Source organism: Drosophila serrata, unplaced genomic scaffold (genome assembly GCF_035046125.1).
Source record: "Drosophila serrata isolate PLE 108 unplaced genomic scaffold, ASM3504612v1 contig_276, whole genome shotgun sequence".
NCBI classification, from domain to species: Eukaryota; Metazoa; Arthropoda; class Insecta; order Diptera; family Drosophilidae; genus Drosophila; species Drosophila serrata.
Window position 1 is genome coordinate 7,819,866 of NW_028257174.1, and position 25,204 is coordinate 7,845,069.

General features: G+C 38.4%; 2 protein-coding genes and 2 long non-coding RNA genes across 14 annotated transcripts in view; 2 read left to right on the forward strand and 2 right to left on the reverse strand.

The window, feature by feature from the left end:
- Nucleotides 1–25,204, forward strand: part of LOC147643301 (uncharacterized) — a 44,144-nt gene that overhangs the window by 12,716 nt on the left and 6,224 nt on the right. The gene's annotated exons all lie outside the window — the stretch shown is intronic.
- Nucleotides 1–25,204, reverse strand: part of DIP-beta (Dpr-interacting protein beta) — a 46,329-nt gene that overhangs the window by 5,380 nt on the left and 15,745 nt on the right. Inside the window, exons 2-8 of one of the 11 annotated variants that reach the window (XR_015272394.1) lie at nucleotides 19,604–19,930; nucleotides 18,906–19,051; nucleotides 11,627–11,812; nucleotides 9,531–9,723; nucleotides 9,228–9,356; nucleotides 1,912–2,031; nucleotides 730–1,602 (exon numbers count right to left, since the gene is read on the reverse strand). Coding sequence is in view for 10 of the 11 variants with exons in the window: in XM_086836081.1 (XP_086692207.1) it covers nucleotides 1,535–1,602; nucleotides 1,912–2,031; nucleotides 9,228–9,356; nucleotides 9,531–9,723; nucleotides 11,627–11,812; nucleotides 18,870–19,051; nucleotides 19,604–19,868 (1,143 nt within the window). In the remaining variant the exon portion in view is untranslated. Of the gene's footprint in view, nucleotides 1–729; nucleotides 1,603–1,911; nucleotides 2,032–9,227; nucleotides 9,357–9,530; nucleotides 9,724–11,626; nucleotides 11,813–18,869; nucleotides 19,052–19,603; nucleotides 19,931–25,204 lie in introns of those variants that run through there. The other 10 variants (XM_086836077.1, XM_086836078.1, XM_086836076.1 and 7 more) reach the window with 10 other exon arrangements.
- On the reverse strand, nucleotides 3,933–4,382 carry LOC147643302 (uncharacterized). Its single transcript, XM_086836088.1, has one exon. It carries the CDS (start codon nucleotides 4,380–4,382, stop codon nucleotides 3,933–3,935), a length of 450 nt encoding a protein of 149 aa, XP_086692214.1.
- On the forward strand, nucleotides 11,250–20,545 carry LOC110181846 (uncharacterized). Its single transcript, XR_002319525.2, has 3 exons — nucleotides 11,250–11,363; nucleotides 20,063–20,328; nucleotides 20,392–20,545. It is a non-coding gene; the product is annotated as an uncharacterized LOC110181846 (long non-coding RNA).

The following is a 25,204-nucleotide window of genomic DNA, read 5'->3' on the forward strand; positions in this document are numbered from 1 at the left end:
GCTTACGCTGTGGCTCCTGTCACGTTTGCAATATACGTCAAATGCACTTGACAAAAGAGTTTCCCAGCTTCCAGGTTCCAGCTTCAGTGCGGTCTCTCTTCTCCTCTCCCTTTTTTGGTTTTCCACGTTTTTCCTAGCCATGGTTTTTTTTTGTTTGTAAACCCCGCTTGCGCCTTTCCGCCTTTCAGCCCGTGTCGGTAAGGGGGGACAACAAAAATATTTGAGCTTCGAACACGAACCAAATAAAGACAAATTGCGGCATTGAAAGGTTTATAAAGTTTCAACGAGTCCGAGTTCCAACTCGAGCCAGATGCTAAATGAAAAATTCAATTCGTGGCCACTCCCCCGCTTTTGGGTTATTCCGAAAATGCACAGAGAAAAACTAGAGTGAATGTCTAATAATAGAAAGCAGTTTTACCAAGTCTTTAAAATATAAAGTGTAGTTTTAATAAATTCTAGCAAAATAAAATATAATTCACAATAAAATAATTATTCTACATTATTTTCTTCATTCCATTGAATTGTATCTACTCTAAAAATTTGAAATGTCTACAATTGTGCATTAAAGACATTATTAAATTAAAAATAGGAACCGTTCTCTGTGCAGTTTTCGTCGTTTCCCAGTTCTTGCGGACTTACCATTGATTCTTAATCAACCAAATATTCAATAAAAAATTATTCAATCATTTATAAAATTTAAAAATGATAATTCATCAAATCGATTCTTACAAAATTTGGTTACTTTTCGCTTTGTGCCTTTTCCGGTTAAGAATATCCGACTAACTATAATGTAAATATTGAATTGGAAAATAAAAATATCAAAATGTATATACTTTTTAAGCTTATTAATCAGCGGAACTCCACAAATCTCTGGTGATGTAAAGTCCCATAAAAGGTCGCCAATAAGTATGCAATTCTTTTCATTTTATTTCATCAATAGGATAACAAGAAATTTTGCAGTTTGGTTTATTTGGTCCAAAAAATAAAAAGAAGAATTTCACGAGGACATACTTTAAGACACTTTTTCAAGGGACTTGCAATCATTAGAGATTTATGTGACTCCACTGAAAAGTTACTTTTTTTAAGGGGTAACACTACTGTAAAAGCTTTGAAAAAAATCTGGCGTTTCATTAAAGAAATATTTAAAATTTAAGTATTTACAAAAGACAAAGGGACTGGTGGTGTGCAATGTGAAAATAGATGCTTTGTTCATATGTTTGTAAAATAATTGCTTTAAGGATGCAAAATATTCTTAAGATATATCAAGCAAATAATAAAAACTATATTGACTAAAAATTAAAAGTGAAAATCAATTAGAGCAGGAAAATATTTAATTTTTATAGCTCTATGGAAATTAATAACTAATCAGATATAAAAACTTATCGATCACTTGGTGCATTGCAAAAGAAAATGTTTGCTAGAACTTAATATCAAAACGAATTAAATTTATACTTATTGATAAATTTGATAAATTAATAATGTCGTAAAAAAGCTAATCGGATGCAGTTTCTAGTGGCATGTGCTCTTTTGGGGATTATTGCTTTTGGTTACGAGGACATAGTTGTGGTATTATTTCTCTTAGACTCCACAGTGGTGTTGCCCCTTAAATAAAAATACATCGAATCCAGCATTACGAAAGTGTAGAACATTTTTAGTTTAACTGATAAACCAAACAATCGATAATCGATAGTTGATAATTGATAATTTTGTGATGAAGATCAAGATATGCTTTAGTTAATTTGGTTTTTTATATTTCTTTCGAAGCAAATGAAAAGTTTTGGCCAATTGCAAGCTAAGTACAAATAATAAAAGTCAATAAAAAAAATGTTCTCAGTGTGGCTTTATAGTTCTTTTTTTTCGCTTTTTTATTTTCACTTCTGTGATGTGTTTTTTTTATTGTTAGCGACTTACCATTCTCGCGCTGCCAGTAATTGATGGCCTTCGGCGATGCTTCGACATTGCAAATTAATGTGACATCCGTGAGGACCGGGGCGCCGACCAATTGATTTGGCACTTGGACCAGCGGATGAACTGTAAGGATTAAGAGAGAGCAGAGCAGAGAGAGTGGGGTAAAATTGTTAAGCCATCAGTGACCTTGTGTAAGCCAGAAGCACCCCCCAACCCCACCAACACCACCAGCACCACCCGCCGCGGACTAGACTGGCAATTAAGCTGCGATGCCACAAGGGACCAAAGTCAAACTTCAAACCCTTTTATTCCGTTGCTGGATTCCGGTTTTTGGGGATTCGGGATTCCAGCTGTGATTCCTTTTTTTTTTTGGCTTTTTCTTTACTCTTTTGCTTAATGGCAGCAACAACAACTGATACGATTTTAATTGAAAATGAATTATTTTGTTGTTAGAGTGAGCAGCAGGAGCAGGAGGAGGAGTAAGAGCAGGAGCAACTACTGGCCAGCAATCAGGGACCCCAGTGGTCAGTCGGTGGCAAATAAAACGAGCATGCAATCTCCAACGTTTTTCTGATTTTTTTTGCCTAGATTTTTCCACAATTTTCCCCACACCATTTTCCATTCCCGGAGGGAACTGGGAATTGGCTTGCTTGGCCAAAAGGAATGATGATGATCCCCGAACGGTTTAATGATTCCTCCATTCAAATCGATGGACGCCGAGGAAGCAGCTCGTTAGGGACCTGTGCCTTTGATCTAGTTATTTATATGAATAAATGTTTATTTATATTATAAAAAAGATTTAAATACTCTTTATAGTAACAATAATGTAGGATATCGGAGAGTACCATTTATATTTTTTAAATATTTTCTAAACTAACTTTACTTCAGAATTTTAGCTTGAAAAAATAGCTCACTGCTTGGAAATCCTTAAAAAAGTATATGAATTTGCTTAGCAATTTTTATAATAATATTTTGAATACACATTATAAACATTTATTCTGCTTAAAGAGCATTTCTGCTTCGTCCAGAATTTTCCTAATAATTCATTGCCTTTGCTTGTGCCTTGTGGAAATTTTTCATGTTGTTCGTGTCGTGTTGAGATTTTTTCATTGGTTTTTCTTGGCTTTTACTGTTTTTTGCTTCAATTTTTCCACTTTTTTGTTTTGTTTTTAAGTTTCCTTTTTGGTTTTTTTCTGTGTGTGTGTGCATTTTTCGCCCTTGTCTTTGACGTTGTCTTGAGGCCGCCCCGGGGAGCGATGTTGGATAACCGAAGGACCAAAGGACCGCAGGCCATAGCCACTGACCATCATTGTTTTTTGGCTTTTCAACTTTGCTTTCCCATCTGGTAGATGGAAAGCTACCAAAAACCCTACCCCCGCCACCTTTTGCACCCTTTTCCGCCTGGAGCTGCATTCAAGCGTTCATTATTGGTCAATTTATTGGATTTGTGCATGCCGCACTCGACTCCCATGGTTGTGTCCTGCTGTCCGGACCTCTCGGCAGGGATATATCCTGGCTCCTGCCCAGTGCAGCATATGTCATGTGTTGTCCGCCAAAAAGTCCCCCAACTATCAGCCGCCTTTCCTCCTCCTCTTTTTACATCGAAAATTCAATTTGTCCTAATAGAGTTTTGGCAGCAGGCAGCAGCTGTTCCGCACACACTGCCTGATCTTTAAAAGCCCCGATAGTTGTCAGTACCTAATAAGTGGATTTAACATTTTACAGTTTAGTTAAAACAGACAATAAGGAGAGCTTTCCATATAAATTATAGATCTAATTATTGCATTGAACTTAGGGTTAAAGAAGATTTTTATAGCCTTCCTGAAGACGTTTTTGTATTAAATACTTTGACATAGTTTCTCATGTTTTCTATGCCTCTAAACCAGTCAGAGTAATTAAGAAAAGATGGATTAATCTATCTTTAAACTCTACCACTTTTAAATTCTATTTAATGTGCCAAATTGATTTTTATTTTGATTGCATTCAAAGTACTATTTCCCCATTCCATGAGCAAATTGACGAGTTTAACCAGAACCCTCTTCGGTGGTGGTGCTGTCGGTATCGGTAGGCTCGGTGGTGACATCGCTGCTGTTCTCCGAAGAGGAGCTCACGGAGGAATCCGTGGTGGTGCTGGAGCCGGAGCTGCTGTCGGTGGTGGTGCTGGCAGCGGCACCGCTCTCGGTGGTGGACCAGCATGGTCTTGGGCCATGTGGACGACGTGGTGGTCCATCGAAACGGCCAGGTCTTCCCCAACCGCCGCGTCCGCCGCCAAAGAAGCCACCAGGTGGTCCAGGTGGTCCTCGGTTAAATCCTCTGCCGCCGCCACCGCGTCTGCCACCGAAACCAAGGCTACGTCCACCGCCGCCACCGCCACCGCCTCGTCCTCCACGACCACCGCGACCACGTCCTCCGCCGCCTTGGGCCAAAGCCACCGCCACCAGGGCCAGGAGTAAAATTGCAATGTAGGCACGCATTCTCGGTGTATTAGCTCCAGTCGCAACTGATTTTGATTGCCAAAATGTGGCCACTTTTATACCCAAAATGAAGCCCATCAAATCCCAAAAAAAGAATTCCCTTGTGACGTAAGACTTTCATATTTGATTAGCTGGAGAATGGAGGAAGAATGGAAACGTGAGTCTCCCTGAAATTCTAGCGATTCTTCGCCTGACTTCTTGTGGCAACAGCTGGTCTGTGTTGACAACCTGCTGGCCATTGTTTTCTATATTCTAATTCTATTTTCTCGACTTGGATGGGTTTTTGGGCCCACACGTACGGACGGAAGAAATTTGATCTGGGGCTGGGAGGGAAGATTCAAATGCTGACATTTACGCAGATTCTGTATATGATTAATCCGGCGGATGGCAAACAAAAGGTGACTTTATTTGTGATAAACAAAAAAAAAAGTGTGAAAACTTTACTGAAATTTGCATAGAAATGTTTGCTTAACTTATTTGTTTCTCAGTTTATTGTTATTAAATTTTATAAAAAACTAGCTGTACCCTGCCACGTTTCTCTGTGGCATATTGTGGTTAAGAGGGCACTTCTGAATACATCAATGTTCCGGCAAAATCATCTTCCTGGCATAAGGTGAAGAAGGCAGTCAGAGTTGTCGCTGGCGGATTCAGGACTCTTTCTTGCACATTTCTTTCTGTGAAATAGATACGTTGACCATTCTCCAAATAGACTGCCAAGTGAACTAAAGCTGGATAGCGTTCATGAATGGGAAACGAACAAATTCTCCATGCAACCTCGTTGCTGCTTATGTATCTTCCAGCCTGGTATTGAGATATTTCATCGACAACTCGTACTGCATTGCTGTCACCATTTTCTGCCTGAACACCAAAAACTGCCATATCGCTGCCTTTATTCACGTACTTGCAGATATATTTAATCGATTTCACGGAATGGCAATATTCTACGTTGATGTGCGCTTTGTATGATTTTGACAATAGTGGTGAACCACCCAACGATTGTCTACCTCAATATCACCAATTCTCATGTTTAAAGTTGCCGAAGTCCCTCCATCTTCAGTTGACCGTCTCCTATACAGAGGATATCCATCTTCCCCTGTTACGGTGTTGGCTGTAAATGCTCGAGGATATCGCTTGAAACACTTCCCGTCTACCATGCTTGGTGAACTTCGGTTGAGGGTACCACATGGGCCATGGATCATGTTCTTGATGACAACTGCATGCAAATCTGTATCAACCTCTGCCCGTGGAATCTCAGCGCATATCACATTGTCAATTTCGTCTGGAGTAATTTTATCATAAAGCCAAATCAGTATGTGCGCATGCGGCAATCCTCTCTTCTGCCATTCTACCACCGCACAGATCCAAAAACTTCATGTTTCACAATGAAATCCATCAGTGACTTGAGCTTTTGTCTAAAAACACGGGCTGTGATGTCATGCCTATCCCTATATGATTGTCCAGGAAATAACAGCTGTACTATCTCGTCCCAAGCTGGATTGCATGTGAAGGTGATAAATAAGTCTGGACGGCCGTAGCAACGAACATATGCCTGGGCATCTTGAGCATATTCATGCATGTGGCGTGGACTACCTATGTATGAGGATGGCAAAATCGTGAGCTTTCCAACGTTGGTTGTATTACGGTCATTCATCACAGCATCCCGCAAATGGGTATATTCCTCGGACCGAAGTTTCTTCTGATTCAATCGGAGGAACAGCAAACGTTGTTTCAATTTTTGCATACATATCGACAATGTACTGATGAAACAACTGACGACATTTCAATATATGATTGCAATCGGTCCTCCGAACCATTAACCTGTATGAGTAAAAGTTCATCGCACAGCCGCGACTCTCGGATGGAGGCCCGTTCTTCGTCAGTCATATTCGTAATCTTACGTCTTTTTGCTTATGTATTGCGAATACGGCGACCCAATCTCGACTTCTTTGGTGGCATGACTTCGTTTCTTACTGAACCTGAACAAAAAATAAAATTTGTATCTCCAATTTCTTCTTTCAATATGTTTTTAATGTTTGACAGGAAATGCTTTGATTTGCTTGTAGAGGGCGCAGTAGTAGGGGCACGGGAAACGCTAAAAAAATAGATATATTCGCAACCGCAGATAAGCTATCAACATCAAAAGTAGTCAATAACCGAGCTGGAACCTCAACGCATGTTCTCTAAAAATTTGGGCATAAACGGTTCAGAACTTTTCAAGTTTCTTCTTTCAATATGTTTTGAATGTTTGACAGGAAATGCTTTGATTCAGCTGGCTGCCTGTAGATGGCGCAGCAGTAGGGGCACTTGGAAACGCAAAAAAAATAGATATATTCGCCACCGCAGATAAGCTATCAACATCAAAAGTAGTCAATAACCGAGCTGGAACCTCAACGCATGTTGTGTAAAAATTTGGGCTTAAACGGTTCAGAACTTTTCGAGTCTATGAAGGATGTAGACACGAACAGAGCATTTTTATATATATAGATAGAAAGAATGTTTTAAAGTAATTTATTTATGTAAATAAAATATGGAAAGAGGAAAATTAAAAGAGCTTTAGCTTGAATAGTAAAAGATAAAATAGAATTAAATATTAAAGTTAATTAAATAAGTATATTTACATGCAAATTTAATATACTAATAATAATATACCATTTGCAGGGTATTATAATTTTAGTCAGAAGCCTAAAACTTAGTGAAGGAGTCATTTCCAACCCTATAAATTATATATATTATTGATCAGCATCAACAGCTGAATCGATCTAGCTATGTCCGTTAAATTACACAAAATTTGAATTTTTGTATATTTCAAACTGAGTATGCAGATTTATTAACCTATCAAAAACTAACATAGAACAGTTTTCCGAATTGAAATTAATGCATTTTTGCCTCAGCTATGAATTTTTGAAGCTTTGAAACCCATTACAAAAAAAAAAATTACGTATACGTAATATTGCTCCAACCAACATAGAATATCACGTATACGTACCATTGTCCTCCAGGCCCCGAAAAATCGTTGTTTTTAATAGTTTTACTTTCAGTGGCTTATTTGTAACTGGAATATAGTTTCATTTATCATTTTTATACCATTTAAGGAGATTATACTTTCAGTAATTAATTTATCATTTTTACACCCTTAAAGACGACTATAGTTTCAGTCAGAGGCTTTAAAATCAGTGAAGGAATCATTTCCGACCCTATAAATCATATATATTCTTGATCAGGATCAACTGGAAAATCTTTTTAGCTGTGTTCGGGAAAAATTAAAAATTTTCGAAATTTTCAATATTTTATAAGGGGTTACATCGTTAAAATTGACCAAAATTTGAATTTTTTTTACATTTTAAACTGAGAATGCAGATTTATTACCTTATCAAAAACTAGCACAGGAAAGCTTTCCGAAGTGAAATTAAGTCATTATTGGTTGAGTTATGATATTTCTAAAATATACAAATTTTAGGATTTGTATATACCAATATTGTTGTTGATATATTTGGATTATAGCCAGACTTACATTCATATATATATTTTTTATATATATATATATATATATATATATATATATATATAAGTATGTATATATATGTATGTATAGATATATATATATATATATATTTATATATATATATATATATATGTATATATGTCCCAACTGTAAGCCAATAAATATGTCTGCAAAGCCTAGGCCAAAACACGACTGATATCTTTAAGGATTTGGCAGCCACTTAACGTAAATACCCGTCAAACAGGCAAGAAGCCACTTAATTTTCTGATTAGAATCAATCAAGAGGGAAAGTGAAAAGCGTGGCGAAAGCAGGGATTTTTTTTCCGCTGTTCGCATATATGGATTTTTCTGCCAGAAATGGATATGAAACGACAAAGGACACAGCTGTAGAAAAAGGTAAAGGAAGGGGAGAAAGCGACAGGGAAAACGAAAAGAAAAGCGAATTTGTGGCATAGATAAAATAAAATAAAAATGGAAATTAATTTTTGCGGCACACACATACGCACACATGGAAACACACGGCGAATCAACAGGATGTGCAAAGTGTGTCTGTGTGCCACATTTTCATGACCGTGTCAATATAATTTCCAGATAAGATCTCTCTTCTAGCTCTTTCAGTTTTTCCAGCTTTCCCTTCTCACTTTTCCGCCCCTAGTTCGTGCTTTTGCTCCCCCCTTTATTTTTTGCAGCACTTCGCTTCTCGCCAAATTGTCGTCGTTTGAACTTTTGCCCCTTTTGGAAAATTTCATTAACTTTGATGCGGGAAGGTAAACCATTGGCGGGGCTGTAAAAAGAGGGGGCAAAAATCTAACACATCCCCGTGTGTGTGTTGTGTGTGGGTGTGTGTGTGTGGGGCACCTCTTGCCTTAAAGTTTTACTGCAAGAACGTGACGTTGCGTTGCCCTTTTCAGTTTGGAAAAACTCAGAGGGCGGGCGGAAAAGCAGGCGGAGAAAAAGCGGAAAAACCATCCCTAATGCATTTGGAAAGTTTGTGCCAGTGCTGGCCACGTGAAGGAAGCTGCCGGATATCGAAACGGAAGCACTTGCACTGCGTTATTGCTGCGATTCTGTTCCTGTTCCTGTTTCCGCAAAAAAAGAAAAACTCCCAACTCCTGTTCCCTGCACGCACATCACATCACATCCGAGCCGGGCTATAAGTTACCATTATGATTATTATGCTGCATTAGCCGCCATCGCCTCCACCCAAAACTGCCATAAATCAGGCCATTTTCTTGGCCAACAGAAGCAGCCAAAGCAGCAGCAGCAGCAGCAGGTGGCGTCTCCCATTTATCATAGCATATATGTTCGTATGTAGTATATGTATAGGTTCGATGGGTACTCACAGTGCACCTGTAGCTTCATCCGCTTGCTCACCGTCGGCGGTACTCCATTGGAGGCGATGCACAGGTAGGCGCCCATTTCCGATCGCGTGACCTTTGACAGCACCAGCATTTCGCCCTCGACATACAGGGCTGGAAATTAAAGGGGAATCGGGTTTATATATACCATATATATATATATTTATATATATGACAGACAGGATGCGGCTGGTAAGTCAGCTCAAAGGGAAAGAAAATATGACTTCTGACTAGAATACCCTGTAAGTCTGCCTGGGTATATGAGAACTACGAACTACTCCTTCTTACCCTTGGTCTTCTGATGATTCCCATTCCGGGCAATGATCTCCCTTCCATCTTCGCGTCGCCACGTAATCTTGGGCTTGGGATGACCACGAGCACGACAGACCAGTTTGGCAGAGCCACCTTCCGGCACCATCATGTCGCCGGAAGTCTCCTCGTTGATAATATCCGGTGGTATAACCACCTCTAAGGTGGCTGTCTGTAGGAGAGAGAGAAAGGAAATGATATAATTAATTAATAATTAAATCAATACTATACATAATTGTAATACATTTTAATAGCTGTGAAGAGCTCTCTCTCAGCGAGTAATTGTTGTCTCATTAAAAAGAGCCCTTCGATTGCAACACCCATGCCCCCATATCCTGGCCCCCCTCCAGCCCCCTTTTTATATATATTCTTAGTGACCTTTTTTTTGTTCCCTTGGCTTTTTTTTTAAACATTTGTTTCATTCTGCGGTTGTTGCCTGCTGCTACCAGCAACAATAACCGAATTGCTGCTATCATTGTCGTTGTCGTTGTCATTGTCATTGTTTCCACTGCAGTTGACAGTTGTGTCATAAAATAAAGTTGACGTCACAGGGAAAAGAGAAAGGGGGGGAAAGAAAAAAATCCCAAAAAAAAGGGAAAAAGGGAAGTAGGAAAAGGAGGCGAAGGAAAACCCCCCAAACGAACCAAGCGCGAAATTTATACGACTGAAAGAGAGATAGAGAGAGGGGGAAGAGGCAACTGAAAAAAAGGCTTGAAAGCCGGGAAAGCCGGGAAAGCTGGAGAAATGTCAAGCCTGTTTGCTTTTTATTTGTCTCATATTTGCTTTTCACTCAATTCGCTTTGTTAGGTTGATTTTATTACAAGATGGGTGGGGTGGACGTAACGCCCCCCATAGTCCTCACGTTCATGCAGCATAAATGAAATGGAATTGAAAACGCAATCGCTTTGCCACATGTCGGGGAAAAGCGGGCCAAAGGGAAATGGGAAAAGCGCACGGGCGCTGGATACAAAAACAACAAAAAAAGAACTCAATTCAACTCTACGCGGCGCTCGACTCGACTCGAGTAACAGCAAACGTCACATGAGACGCCTACGAGAGCATAGGAAAATTCCAGAGCACTGTGCCCCGGAAAATACACACACACACACACACCCCGCACACTCTCTCCCACACTACCCGTTGCCACATAAGCGTCCTTTGATGACGTCAACATTGCAACGGCGCACAGTGTTTGTTATTTATTTTTGTCATTAAAGCGCTTCATCGTGTTTAAATGTCGCCACCCTCCTCTCAGTTGCCCAAGAAAAATATAAAAAAAGAACCAGAGGACTATACGACAGGACATGCACAAAGGACGAACAAATAGCAGAGGCCCAAGGAGGGAGCTACAACATTCCCGGAATAATTTCATTATGCCCATACCCTCCTTGAAACGTCGGCTTTGCAATGCTTTTCGGAAAGGCGAACTGAAAGTCGATAGCTTTGATGCTTTGTTAGCTTCTAGAAATTATGATGCGCACTGTGGGTCCTTTTGCGTTATTTCCCTATCGTAAATAATATTAGCTCACAATGCAAAATATGTTGTGATAATAGGTTAAGATAATTTTTCAAAGGTAACTGGTTTTTGGGCAGCATTGATAGTAACTTTAAGCAGTGTTGAACTAGCACCTTTTTCATGGCGATATACAGATTTCCCAACACCTAACTAGGACCTTATTTTTTTGTGACGATATATCGCTTTTACAACACTGAATCTTTAATGTCACAGCGGAGCTTACTTCACTTCATAGAAAAAACACAGCGAGAAGGAAAAATAGGAAAGACTTGAAACGTTCTACAACTGGTCAATCGGTAAATATATCTCTTTTCTATATCTTCTCTTAGTCCTAGGATGTTCGCAAAAGCAACTGATATAAAATAATAGATAAAATCAAATTGTTAGGTTTTTTTCACACACACACACACACACGTGCACATAAATTCTTTCTTGTTACATTTTCTTCTCTGATTTCAATAGTTCCTGCTCTTTAGCTATATACATATATAAATATTTTCGATTCAGACACGCCCATACACCCTCCCACCCATAACGCATTAAAATCGTCGGCACTCACCTGCATTTTCATGGGATCCGTGTTGACCTGACACATGTATTTGCCGGAATCCTCCATTTTGACGCTGCGAATGTTGAGTGTCCATGTGTTGTAGTCGTTGTGCTGCACCGTTAATCGATCATTGTTGGTTATCACGTGCTCGTGTATGGCCAGGATTGCCTTGGCATCGGCCTTAATCCAGGCGACCTGATGGTGGTTCGGATGCGGAGCGGTATGCAGGCGGGATTCGACGAGAGGTGGACAATGGTTGTGGGGATGTGAATGTGGAAATGGAAATGGAGTGGGGATAAAGGGATGACCATTTTTGTTGTTGTTGTTGTTGTTGAGTTGATGACAGCACCGTTTTGCAAGTGTGCCATATGCGTATATGTCCGTTTGTGTATGAGTGTGTGTGTATGGTGTTGATGAAGACAACGGTTGGCCGTTGTTGCATGTCAAAGTGTTGTTTATGTATGTGTGTGTGTGTTAGTGTTTGTGCGTCCAGGATACGCCATGTACGTGTGCGTCAGTGTCCGGCAGATGTTTGGAAATTGCAGTTTGATAACCGGCCAAACAGTTTGCAAAAGTTTCGGTGTCGTCATCGTCATCGTCGTCGTCGTCATATTTAGTTAATGTCATTATTGACAACATTCGCGCATTGTCATAGGTTTCATAGTTGTTGGTATTGTTGAATGTTTGGAGTTTAGCCATTTCCGTAATTAAGAAAAATCGATACTCAAATGATTAGGTGATGTTTTAGTTATCGTAGTGTCGTTTTTTTTTCAGGTTTTTAGTAATTTTAATTGCATTTTCCATCGTTGTTGAGTATTTGGATTTATAAAGTTCGAGAAATATAGATATGCAAATGCATTGATATTTCGATTAAAAGGGGAAATTAGGTATTGGTGTTTTGGTGAATCATGCGTAGGAGTGGCATTTTGCAAGACGATACCCATGGGTGGTGTCGTTATCGTTGACATTGACAATGGTTTCAATCGTTTTGTTGTTGTATTTTGTTGGTGTATTGTTGTTAGGGAATAGTTGTTGTTGGCATCATCAGTTGTCAGCGCAATTTGACGCCATTTCCATTTTCCCCCAGCAGCAGCAGTAGTTGGTTGCCGCAAAGTTTTTGCAAGTTCGGGGTTTCGGTTATTTGTTTTTTGTCAAATTTTTTTTTTTTGTGGTTTGCCATGGAGTGCAGATTGTTAGAGTCCCAGTCAGTGTTGTTGTTATGGTCGGTGGATATGAAAAGGGATATTTCAAGTGCAATTAGTGGAATTGGGTTTGCGGTTTTCGGGTTTTCAGCGTCCATCGTTGGCCATTTGGCGAATGGTTTGGTTTTTTTCATTTTATTTGTTGTTGTTGTTTTTTGTGTGTGTGGTATTAAGTTGTAGTTTGTGTGATTGTGTGGTGTTGTGTGAAGAAGAAATATTCAACAATTAGTTAACATTTTTCGCTTATGCATCCGTTTCGTATTTCTTATGCATTTCTATATTTTGTTTTTGTAATTTTTTTCTTATTTTCTTTGTTGGGGTAACCAAAGAGTAACGTTAAAACAAACGGACATACAAGGAAATGCCGCTCACATGTGCAGCACACACGCATACAGAGACATATAGACAGATACAGAGACAGAGACCGAGAGATATAGTATGTATATACTATATATAAATACGGAAAAGGAAACGAAAGGAAAAGGAAACAGAAGAGTCATGAATAATGGGTGCAGTTGGCGGTGCGTTGTGAAGCGGCTAATCAGTTGGCATTAACATCGCATGCACAATTAGAAAAAAGAGTGGATTAACGTTTGGTACCAAAAGAGGCAAAGGGGATCCGGGGTTGTGGTGATTGTAAGGGAGAGAGGCTCTAAAAGGGATATGCAAAGCAGGCAAAATGTTGCAACACTAACTATCCAGTGCTATCCTATGCTAACCTATTATATCCCCAGTAATCCTCAGCCCTCTAGCTACCAGGACTACAAACCCCCACTCCATTCCCATTCCCATTTCCATCCTCCACTTTGCCTAGTTTTAATTAACATTATGATGTGCCGACTGAGCTCAGTCTACGGGCTTTAGCTAATAGGCTTAAGCGGCTTTTGTGCGGACCGACAGGGGCTTTGCAATCGGGCAAGTGGAACGACGGCTGCGGAACGGGAAATAGTGGCAAGGGAACAAGAGATAAACTTGTACTGATTGCTAACAAAACAAAAAAAAAACAAAGAAATTATTATCTTTTGCATATGGGAAAAACGGATTTAATTTGAACCATATACTGGTATTATTAATTCCAAAGTCAGTCTTTGGGAGGTATTTTGGGTATTTTAAAGAAATAACAATGGTTACATTATTTTCTCAATTAAAATGTAACTATTTTCTAATTAAACTGTATCCAAGAAATTTAGCTAACTTCGCGAAGCCAAAGTTAGCCATAGAATAATGGGTTCGAATGTTCAATCGATCACAGCTAAGCCAAAAATGTATTAATTTCAATTGGGCTTTAATGTTTAAAATATTACAATTTTTATGATTTTTTACAATTTTTTGTTACATTTTTTGGTCTAATGTTTTATTTTTTATTGATTAGCATTTTCATTGCGAAGCAAAATATAAAATATATGATTCTTGGGTAATCATTCAATTTTTTTTGCCTCATTTACCGTCAAGAAAACGTTCTTGGTAAATAAAATGTATATTTTTATATGTTAATTTTAGGGGTAATCAAAATATTTGAAATATCATAACTAAGTCAAAAGTACATTAATTTCAATTCGGACAGCTTTTCTATGATTTTTTTGAAGAGTTAACCAATCTGCATACTCAGTTTAAAAATGTAGAAAATTAAATTTTTTGTCAAATTTTGAAAAGTTTAAAAAATATAAAAGTTTATAAAATATTGAAAATTTCGAAAAATTTTAATTTTTCCCGGACATAGCTAAAAAGATTTGCCAGTTGATCCTGATCAAGAATATATATGATTTATAGGGTCGGAAATGATTCCTTCACTGATTTTAAAGCCTCTGACTGAAACTATAGTCGTCTTTAAGGGTGTAAAAATGATAAATTAATTACTGAAAGTATAATCTCTTTAAACGGTATAAAAATGATAAATGAAACTATATTCCAGTTACAAATTAGCCACAGAAACTAAAACTATTTTAAGATATTTAAAACAAAGATTTTTCGGGGTCTGGAGGACAATGGTACGTATACGTAATATTCTATGTTGGTTGGAGCAATACTACGTATACGTAATTTTAGATTTGTATTAGGTTTCAAGTTTTGTAAAATTTGAAAATTTAAAAAAAAATTGTTCCCCTGAGATAGCTAAAAAGATTTGCCTGTTGATGCTGATCAAGAATATATATGATTTATAGGGTCGAAAATGATTTCTCACTGCGTTTTAAGCTTTTGACTAAATTTATAATAAGAAGTTTCAATAATTCTCATCTTTTTAATGGATAAAACCTTAAATTTATTCTTATAATACCCAAATCTTTATTTCTCAGCTTCATCTATGGTTTAATCTGTACTTATTTGTAATTTTTAATTTAATTGAATTATTTCCCATGTTTTATTTTATATATTTCTTATATGGTTTATTATTCCATATTCATTTTAAGCACTGTAAATAAATTTTTCTGCATGGAAATGGGAAAGTCTCTGAACTTTTATCCCCTTCTCTACATCATATTTTTGTGAGTGCTAAAAATCCTTTCAAACGTTTTCAATCCACGGCTTTAGCTCTCTAGTTTGCCTGATTGATATAACGGTCGGAATCTGGTAAAAAGTGCGAAAATATTTGCCATTAGTCCATTGTTATCTGTCCTACCGACAGCTGTTCCAAAAGCGAAACCATTGTCCCTGGGTTCGCTTCAATCCAATAAGCAGGAATGCCAATACAGCTGAGCATCCTTCCAATACCCTCCTCCTTTTGAGTTTTTTATACGAGTGTGTCAATAGTGGAGGAGGAGGAGCAGGAGGTTCAGGTTGGGGTTCGGGGGGGACTGTGAGTAAATAAATACCCTTGGACAGCGGGACGAACGTTTGATGTTGCAGCTCGGCGGCACTGGCGCTTTATTTATTTACTCAATAAAGCAAATTTATTGGATAATGCATGGGGATGGCTGGCTATCTGGGGATCTCTTCGGGAAGGGGATCGAGGTCCAAACAAAAGGCTCAAAAGGATTGGGAGGGAAATCGGGGCAAACACAAAGAGAGTGGAGCATATATATATATATACGAAATTCAGGAGGAAAATTCAGGAAAATGGGATTGTAAAAAAATTTTCAAATGTAAATGCAAATAAAGCGAGCAAATGTCATAAAGTAAGTCTACAGTTACATACAGCACTACTCTACATGGACAATACGACTACATAAAGCACACACAAATACACACACACACACACGCACACACACTCGGTGACTCACACAGACACATATACCTTATATATAATTATATATATATATATATATATATATATATATATATATTCAAATAGACGTACGAAAATGGTGCAAAGTTTGTTTCGGTTTGAACTCGGTGCGCTTGAATTTATTTTATTAATATTCCTCTGTATTTTACCAACCAAAAATATAAACAGTAAAAGTGGGCCAAAAAAAGAGGAAATACCAAAAAAAAAAAATATATATATATAGAAGAAAATACGAACCCAAAAAAAGGGGAGACAGAGACGCGTTATATAGAGTGAGGGATAGAGAGAGAGAAAGGGAACTGAAATGGAAACAATGCAAGGATATTGCTGGTGCCTGGCCTCATTGTTCGCATTGTTGCCAGGCCCGGGCATCATCCTTGTTAAACAAATGGACGACCGGCCGCAAAAGTCGCGACTCGCAAATTCATCCAAACATTCGCTGCAAAAGAAATCTTTAATTATGCAGAACCGGCGAGGAGCTGAGTGGATTGCATCGCATTGTATTCAAATACATAAAAAATAAATTTAAGAAAAAAACACATACACATTGATGGGAACAGGACTAGCCGTAAATGGTATATACCCAACTAATATCCCTTTTCATTATAATATAACAATCAATGAATACTTAGGAGATTTCTTAGCTAAACTAAATAATCTTAAAGCATAAATATCTCTTTTAGTCCCACTGAACTCAGCCTAGGCTTTAACCACAATTCTTAAATTCTTAGTTATTAAACTTTAATAAACTATCATACTAGAGATTATTATTAAATATCCTTTCCTATCTATCCTATCTACCATACTTAATATTATCTGTATCCAAAGAGTATTCCCTAGTCTTTGGCTTTTCTCTGCCTATTTGATGTTAGTCACCATTGTCCTGGCATCGTGGCAACACAATTTATTTTATTATGTTCACAATAATTTATATGTATTTATTTATTGTTTAAATAACATGACAAGAGGAGGGGCCAGGACACACTACCTTCCTTCCTCCTCCAGCTCCGCGGAGCAGCATCCGTCTCTTCTCTGCTGTTGTTTGGTTTGGTTGTTTTTGTTTGATTGAAACATCGAAGGATTTATATGAAATGGCGTTTTTATTTATGATGCCATTTCGTTGATTAACACTCTTTGACGGGCAATGCCAGCAGCAGGAGCCGCAGCAGGAGGAAGAGGGAAAAGCTACACTGAGATAATCCTTTTCTAAAAATAAAAAGAAATATTTAGCTCTGCTTTCTGTATAATAAAATTCTTTACGCGGAGAATTTATCGTGGCGTTATTAAAACTTAATATACCCAGAATCTTAGCCAGTAGTGGATATATACGTTCTGAATAAAATCAACAAAAATGAGCAACGAGAGTTATTCAACAGGAATTCATATTTTAAAAGTGTTTTTAACACACAACAAAAAATCTTGGACAACAGGTGTTTTCGAAACGTTCTCTATGGAATTGGAAATATTTCTAGGATTTTTATATAATTTTATATTATTTAAAGAGGTGTTGAAGACTACTTCTGAGCTCTTGAAAAGGAAGCTGCTTTTAACCTCTTAGTCAAGTCGTTGCTGACTTTTAAGCTCTAAAACGTCCTTAGGTCATATATATCCTTTACTTTCAAACAAAATAGCTTCTGATGTGTAAGTAGTAAGCATTATAATTATTATTACCTTATTCTGAGCATGCAAATGCAAATAGTTAAAGCCCTGTGCCCTGTGTCTATTATAAACGATTATAGATACTTTCATAAATAATCCCATTGAATCCCATGTTGATCGCTTAGAGCGAGTGACTTTCGCGGCGTTTTTGAATGGAATAACCACGGCTTTAAAGGGATTAAATTCATGCTGATACAATGACTTAATTTGTTTTCATTGTTTACGCGATGTGGCTTCATATCTCCACAAAATAATAGCTATTTTACATTTATTATTGTTGTACTTGTTTTTTTGGTTTGTATATTACGTTTTTAACGATTGCCGGCCGATTGTTTATTGTTGTTAACAACAATCGCTTACAGAGAGTATTTTATTTGTATTTGTATTTATTTTTTGTGAGTTGTGTGCGTTGCTCTTTTATCGCTTGAAACTCTTTGGCATAATGCCCTGGATTGTCCCGGATTGCCCCTCCCGGTTCCCCGGAATCTCTTTGTGAGTGTTATAAATTAAATGCGAGTGCTAATAATAATATAATGCGATGATAAAAACAATAAGCTGCATAGCTTTTTTCGTTCTCGATTTTGCAACGCACAAATTGTGCGTTGTTTATTTAAATTTATTTTGCTGCCACAACTCGATTCGCTTCGATTCGATTCGATATAGTGTATATATTCTGCCAGTTTGGTGTTATTATTTTGCTTCGTTCTTCTGTTGTTATTGTTGCGGAGTCCCTTTTGTTTTAGTTTCATTGGTGCATTGGTGCGTTTAATATGCAGAGTGCTCTATATACACGTTATATATATATATATAACATATCTTATGTGCATGGCTATTTATCGTAAATATTGTATGATACTATGACTGTTTATACTGGTAGTTAACTATTGAGTATTACGGATATAAGAATAGGTGCGCTTAAGGGTTACATAATTGCGATAATTGTGGTGCAGTTTGGAACACGTTATTGTTATTGGTGCCTTTTAGAATTTGAAAATTATCATTTAAAAGTTATTTAGAACAATTACATTTTGTGCACTTGAAATGGCAAATGAAACGAAGGAGAAGAACGTAAAGTAAAACAATCCAACTAAAAACGGAAACGAAAAATGAAACGGAAACGGAGAAGAGTTAGAGTAATTCGAACGCTGCACTTGAAACCGATACATACCTTGGCTGGCTGGGCTGTCGCACCGTCACCACTCACCCGATGACCCCCAAGGTTGTTCACCACGCACGTGAAGGTCGCGTCCCGACCTTGGGCAATGGTCACGTTCTCCAGCGGCACCACAAAGTCCGGCTCGAAGGCGGCCACTACGGAAGGGTTTTGTTTGGTAACGGTAACGGTAAGATCTTCATTTCAATTGATATTACCATGAAGAAGAGACATTTATTGAACAATTAACACAATTTCGAACAAATATACATATGGCTTTGTATGGGATGTGTGATGTGTGTGCGTTTCTCAATGTGATTGATTGTGTCGAAAGGAAATTCAACAAATAAATCATATTTATATATTCTTTATATTATTATTAGGAATTTTAAGTTATTAGCGTGTGTGTGTGTATTTTTGTCGAGTGTAGAGCGAGCGGCCTGTCAACGATTGGCAAATCAATAAGAATCAAGCTGAACGAACCGCTCAGATCGATAGCGATAATACGTTATCGATCTAATTGGGCAAATCAAGCAAGCATATAACACAGAACCGGACTATCGGTGTATCGACCACCAATTGTCGCAACTCTCGGTAGTGTATAGGTTATCGATAATGGGTTAAAGCGAAGCAAAAACTTTTATCGGCATTTGCCCAACGCTTCAGCGCCAGAGCTCGATTAGTTTATAGAAATATATATATATATATTTATGTATAGATATATATAGTTTTTTCGTCGGCAAACTTACCAATGCAATTGCAGAGTAGCAAAAGTACCAGCAATTGCCAGCGTACGGCACTAGCACTTCCGTTTCCGGTTGTGGTTCCACATCCGCTTCCGGTCTCACCTGCCGCCGCTGCCTCAAGGTGCGCCAGCTTGCGACGATTCGTTAACCGTTTCGGATTCACAATAGAACGGGTATTATAACTTCGCTGATCCTTCAGTAATCGGCTATAACTTTCGGCTATGTCGGCGATCCGCTCGCCGCTCTCCTTGACCAGAATGTTCATCATAAGAATGTCCCAGCTTCGATTGGCATGACGTTAACCGGTATTAACTGGGCTACTTAGATGTGCTACAAAAAAATATTTACAAAACAAACAAAAATTAATACTTGACAAATACATTTATAAATCATAAAGAGGCCTAGTCTTGTACTGTCAACATTTTGACTATTTTTATCCTAATTGTATTTCTTATCGAACAGATAATGTCCTTTCCTTATTCTGCAATATATTCGGAATTTATTGAGGGTATGCATAGAATATTATTTGATTTGGAAGCCCTCATTGACTCCCGTCGCGGTAATACCGAGTCCCCCAACCAGGATCCGCAGGATCAGCAGGCTATCGGGACAAAGCGTTCAATGAACGAAGAAACCGAAGACGATATCGAGGCGATGCGTCAGATCAAGCGACGTCGCAAGGATAATTAAATTATTTCACAAGAATACACGCACTATCAAGGGTATAGGTGAGGTTTAGAAAGACAACATTATAAATTCAATATATTATTTTTATATCTCTTTATAACCAGCTACCTCTGCCTCCAGACAAAGAAAATGTAATCATCTATCAGGAACAGAATCAAGAATACACTCGCGGTTGACAGAGATTACAAAAGGATCACAAATAATTTTTTACATACATATGTTGCATCAACAATTTAATAAATTAGCATGATAAAACAATAATTTGCAAGTTATTTGGCTTAAATAATTTGAGTAAGTTCCTTAAAATAGATTATAGGAAATGTGAAACCCATATTAATTGCCTCATATTAACTGCACAGAGACAGCTTTCCCATTATTTGTATTTTTTTAAGGCATTGCTTATCTTTGTCTGCTCGTAATTCTCTCCTTAATTTGTTGATATATTTAATCTAAACAGACGTAGATACATCTTGCAGTGTTTGCGCGGTATCTTGTATCTTGTAAATGCAATATCTATTGACAGAGAAAGAGAGTGAGAGAGGGAAGAAAGTTAGGAACGGGAAAGGAGCCCAGCCAGACAGTGACGGTGTCTTGCCTCGCCTTTGTTTGGCGACGACAACATTTTTATTGCCACCCCAAAGGAGGAGCCAGCGAAGAAGGATCAGGAAAAGGCAAAAACTTGTACTACACAGGGCAAAAAAAAGGACTCTTTAGTTGAGAACTTTTACTAAATTATTATTTAATTATATACCAGAAGTATTTCTTCTATCTTTCTATTATAAATGCCTTTAGTTAGTCAGTTAATTATTTAATTGAGGCATTCAGTATCGCAAGTTTTTCTTGGTGTAGCTGCATTCAGGACAGTATAGTCCAGGATACGAAGCCCGCACGTGCCGCTATTTACATTTGCACGTAATAAATTCACTGAGCCATGGAGCCGAGTCGCTGGACGACTAGGACTCGCAACAGGAAATGTGGCGGAAGTGCATATGCCGGCTATCGTTTGCCCTAGTCCCTGTCCCTGTCCCTTCCCTGTCCCTCTGCCTGTCCCTCTGCCTGTCCCTGTCACTGTCCCTATCCCTGTCCCTATCCCTCTTCCTGTCATTGTCCTTGTTCCTGTCCCTGTGCTTTGTGTGTGTGTGTCCTTCGACTTGGACCAACGTGTTGCATTCGGCATCGTCTTTTATTTCTTTCGTCCTCCATACACATATTTACATTGACGAAATTTAATGAGCTCACAAAAGCCGGGCCCCAAATATTTGAGTTGGATCGAAGCTGGGCGGTTGGGGCATATTAGTGTATGCGATGAGGAGGATGAGGAGGAGCAGGACATGGATGTGGATGTGGACATGGACGTGTGTGCCAGGCGTTTTATTAGATACGTGTTCTATCTATCCTTATCCAGGCTCTCTTGGTACTCGGTACTTGGTACTCATTCTTTGGTCCTTTTTCTATTTTTTGTACCACCTTCAGCCTTCACCCCCTTAACAATCCGGGCATCTTTTGTGCCACTTTCGTGGCTTAGATCTAGGTCCTGAGATTCCCTTTTCCAGGATCCCATTAAATAGGGGTTATGTATGCTCTAAGGAGGTACAAGAAATATAAAGAAAGCAGCTTCTAAAAGATATATTTTTAAATAAATTTAATTATTCATGAATTGATACTTGTTTTTAATAATAAATATCAATGCATTTCATAATTTAAATAGTAATAAGATCTCTCTTTTACTTGAATTACAGAATGTTTTTCAATTAGCTTTGATTTACAAAGAATTCTAAATTAAAAATCCTATTAATCATTCTACAATTACAAACCAAATACTTTTTTAACATTAAATTTTATTCTTTGGCAGTACTTTTGTATTTATATTGATTTTATTTTATATTTAACAACCAAAGAGTGAAGTATAATCCATTTCTCCCATTCCCCACATACATATTGGTTCATATAGAGTTGATAGAACCAATTTTGGGGACTATAAAAAAACACACACACAGTGCATTTACCCTCCGTTGCATTCTTGGCTGGACAAATTAAATTACCAATGATAATATTATATTGATTTTGGCCCTCACACACACCCAACCCACACACTCTCTGGCAGCAGCAGCATGAATATGGTTAAAAATTACTTTGTAACCGGGCCAAATTGACGGCTCATGCAGGTGAAATTTTATTAGGGTCAGGTGGTGAAGGTGGAGCAGCAGCAGGAGTAGGAGTAGGAGCAGCAGCAGGAGCAGGAGCAGGAGCACCCGTAGCTGGTAGGGTAACCTGTTCCAATCTGAAATTCCAGTCCTTTTGGGGGCTCTGGCCTTTAATTGAAACAAAGTGCCATGGCTGAAACTCAATATTAGAGTAAATATTGCCAGGAGGTCGCCTCGTTCCCCAGTCGGCGTTTTGTACTCAGATTGAAATAATATTCGAGGGACATGGAAGTACAGCGTCACTGGGAGCCTGTTATCCTGGCTGCAGGCCCCTTTGGCTTTGGCCTAATATAATTTCGGATTGTGCAAAAAGGTAAACGGAAATTTGCTGGCATTTAATTGTTTTGCCTGCTGCTTAAGTGGCATTCCCCCGTTGCACATATATATATTCTCTTCTCTTAACTAGTTAAGTTTGTTACCAAAAATATTTAGCTTTTCTTTGGCTGGAACTTTAAGTAAATCAGTTTTGGGGCTTCTTGTGGGGAAAATGCCTGTGTTTTCTGGGCTGCTGCTGCTGCTGACATTTAAAATCACACACTTGGGAATGCATGAAGGGAATAAGGTCCAAGTTTTGCCTCGAAAGTAAACAGAATTAAACACACACACTGGTAGAGAGATAGAGAGTGTGAAAATGGGCAAGGGGAAAATGACAACTTGGCCATTGACTGGCCCATGAAACGTGCTCATTTCCCCCAACCTCTGGCTTTGCTTCTGGTCCTTTCCCTTGCACATTTCTGGTCAATGTGTGGTCGTTGTCATGGTCAGCAAAACTTACTTCTCGCGGCATCATTGTACGAATATGGGAGATTTTGGGGGCGTGTGGACAAGACTGTCCAATGTCCAGTGTCCACTGTACGTGGTCATTTGTAGCCTGGTCGGGTCTCTGATAGTACAACAGCTATAACTATATTTGCTTACACACATATGAAATAGGAATAACTGGGGTCTTTGGTTTATACTCACAACTAGTTGGTACCTCTAAATGTTATTTAGTTTGTCTTAAATTTATTATAATTAATTTATTATATGTTAATAAAGAATAAAGTGAAAGAAGGTGGTACTAAAATCAAATACTAAATCAATACTAAATCAAGAAGAAACTCTAGGCATAAGCATTCAGTAATTAAATTAAACAGTATTAGTTTAGGAATATATATCGATAGAAAAATGACATATATAGTATAGGATATATCAATAAATATATCATACAGCGTCTAAAAATCTTTATTTCTATCTCCAAAATGCAAAGATATACATATAATGCTCCATATATTTTTAAGTGTTTGCCAAAAATCCTTTCTTTAAAAACTTTGTGTCTTCATAATGTGATTCTAATATTTAATTGTCACTAAATAAATCTCTGCATTTTCCATTCCAATTAAAATTAAATTAAAAAACAATTAAATATAATATATAAAGTAATATTTAAGACACAACTTCCCCTTTGTTCTGAAACTACGACTTACATTCACAACATTCTCCACACTCGCTTGCAAAATTTTGATACCTCGCACAAGAATGCACTAAACCTTTTCACTTGACCCGCCCCTGGGCTCCTCCCCCTCCCTCTCCCCCATTGCTTCGGTGGGGTTACTCCAACTCCGCCCCTGGAATGGGACTTTAGTGCTGATGCGACAGATTTCCGAGACACTGTGGACATGTGGCAAAGTGTAAATGAGCAGTCCCGGCCAGAGATTCTCGCCTCGTGTGGCCGGCGGCGCAATTGTCACACTAGGAACACAGACCTCCCCTTTCCCTCTCCCCCACCACTCCTCCCTCCTTCCAAATTCCTCCCCTTTCCATTCTGGCAATGTCACGCCCCTTGGTAGCTAGGAAATATGCAGGAAAATGCGGCATGAGTGTCAACTTGGTCCAGCAGGAAAAATGCCAGCTCGTGTCATATTTTTATTTGCTCACTGCGAGCCAGCTTATACCCCTCCCTCCCCCTGCCTACCACTGACAACTGACCTTACCGCCGCCTATGCCACGCCCCTCAGGGCAATACTCAAACAGCGGGCGACCGCCCACCGCCCACCACGCCTTGCGGTCTAATTGAGCGCTTTGGCTTTGGCTTTAGCTTCGGCTTTGGGCTCCAAACAACCTGAACTGTTGGCCATTGAGCCGGCAAAAAGGGGGAAACAGTGCGGGTAACAACACTGAGAGAAATATTTAATGGGAAACAACGTATTATCTAAATAAATCTATAAAAGAATAGATAACTTTTAAACATAGTAAAGGCAACATAATTCATGAAGAATTTATATATTTCAAGCACTCAATATATTTTCTATTTATAGTTACTAGTTTCCTACATTTTTCTCGCCATGTTTGAGACTTGTCTCTGGCAGGACAATTGTCGTATTGGCCTGATCCTTAGTTATCCTTAGTTATGCTGTGTGTGTGTCTGTGCACTCAAGTGGAAAAGTGCCTCGCTATGAAATACGTATAAAAAAAAGAGTGGGGGAAAAACGAAGACCACGGAACCGGAAATGGAGGAAATAAAGCTCTAAGATCGAAATGTAGGCAAAGGATTTGCTGGCGGTATTGGAAAGCGGAAGTGGAAGAGAAATACTCTTGAGAACTCAAGTGTTTCAAGTGTTTCTTAGCAAATCCTCTTAATTGAGCCAACGAAGCTCTGTCTCTCAATGAAATCTCTATTTTTTGGCTTCCAGAAATGCTGGCTAATGAAATTAATCAAATTCTAAACGATGAA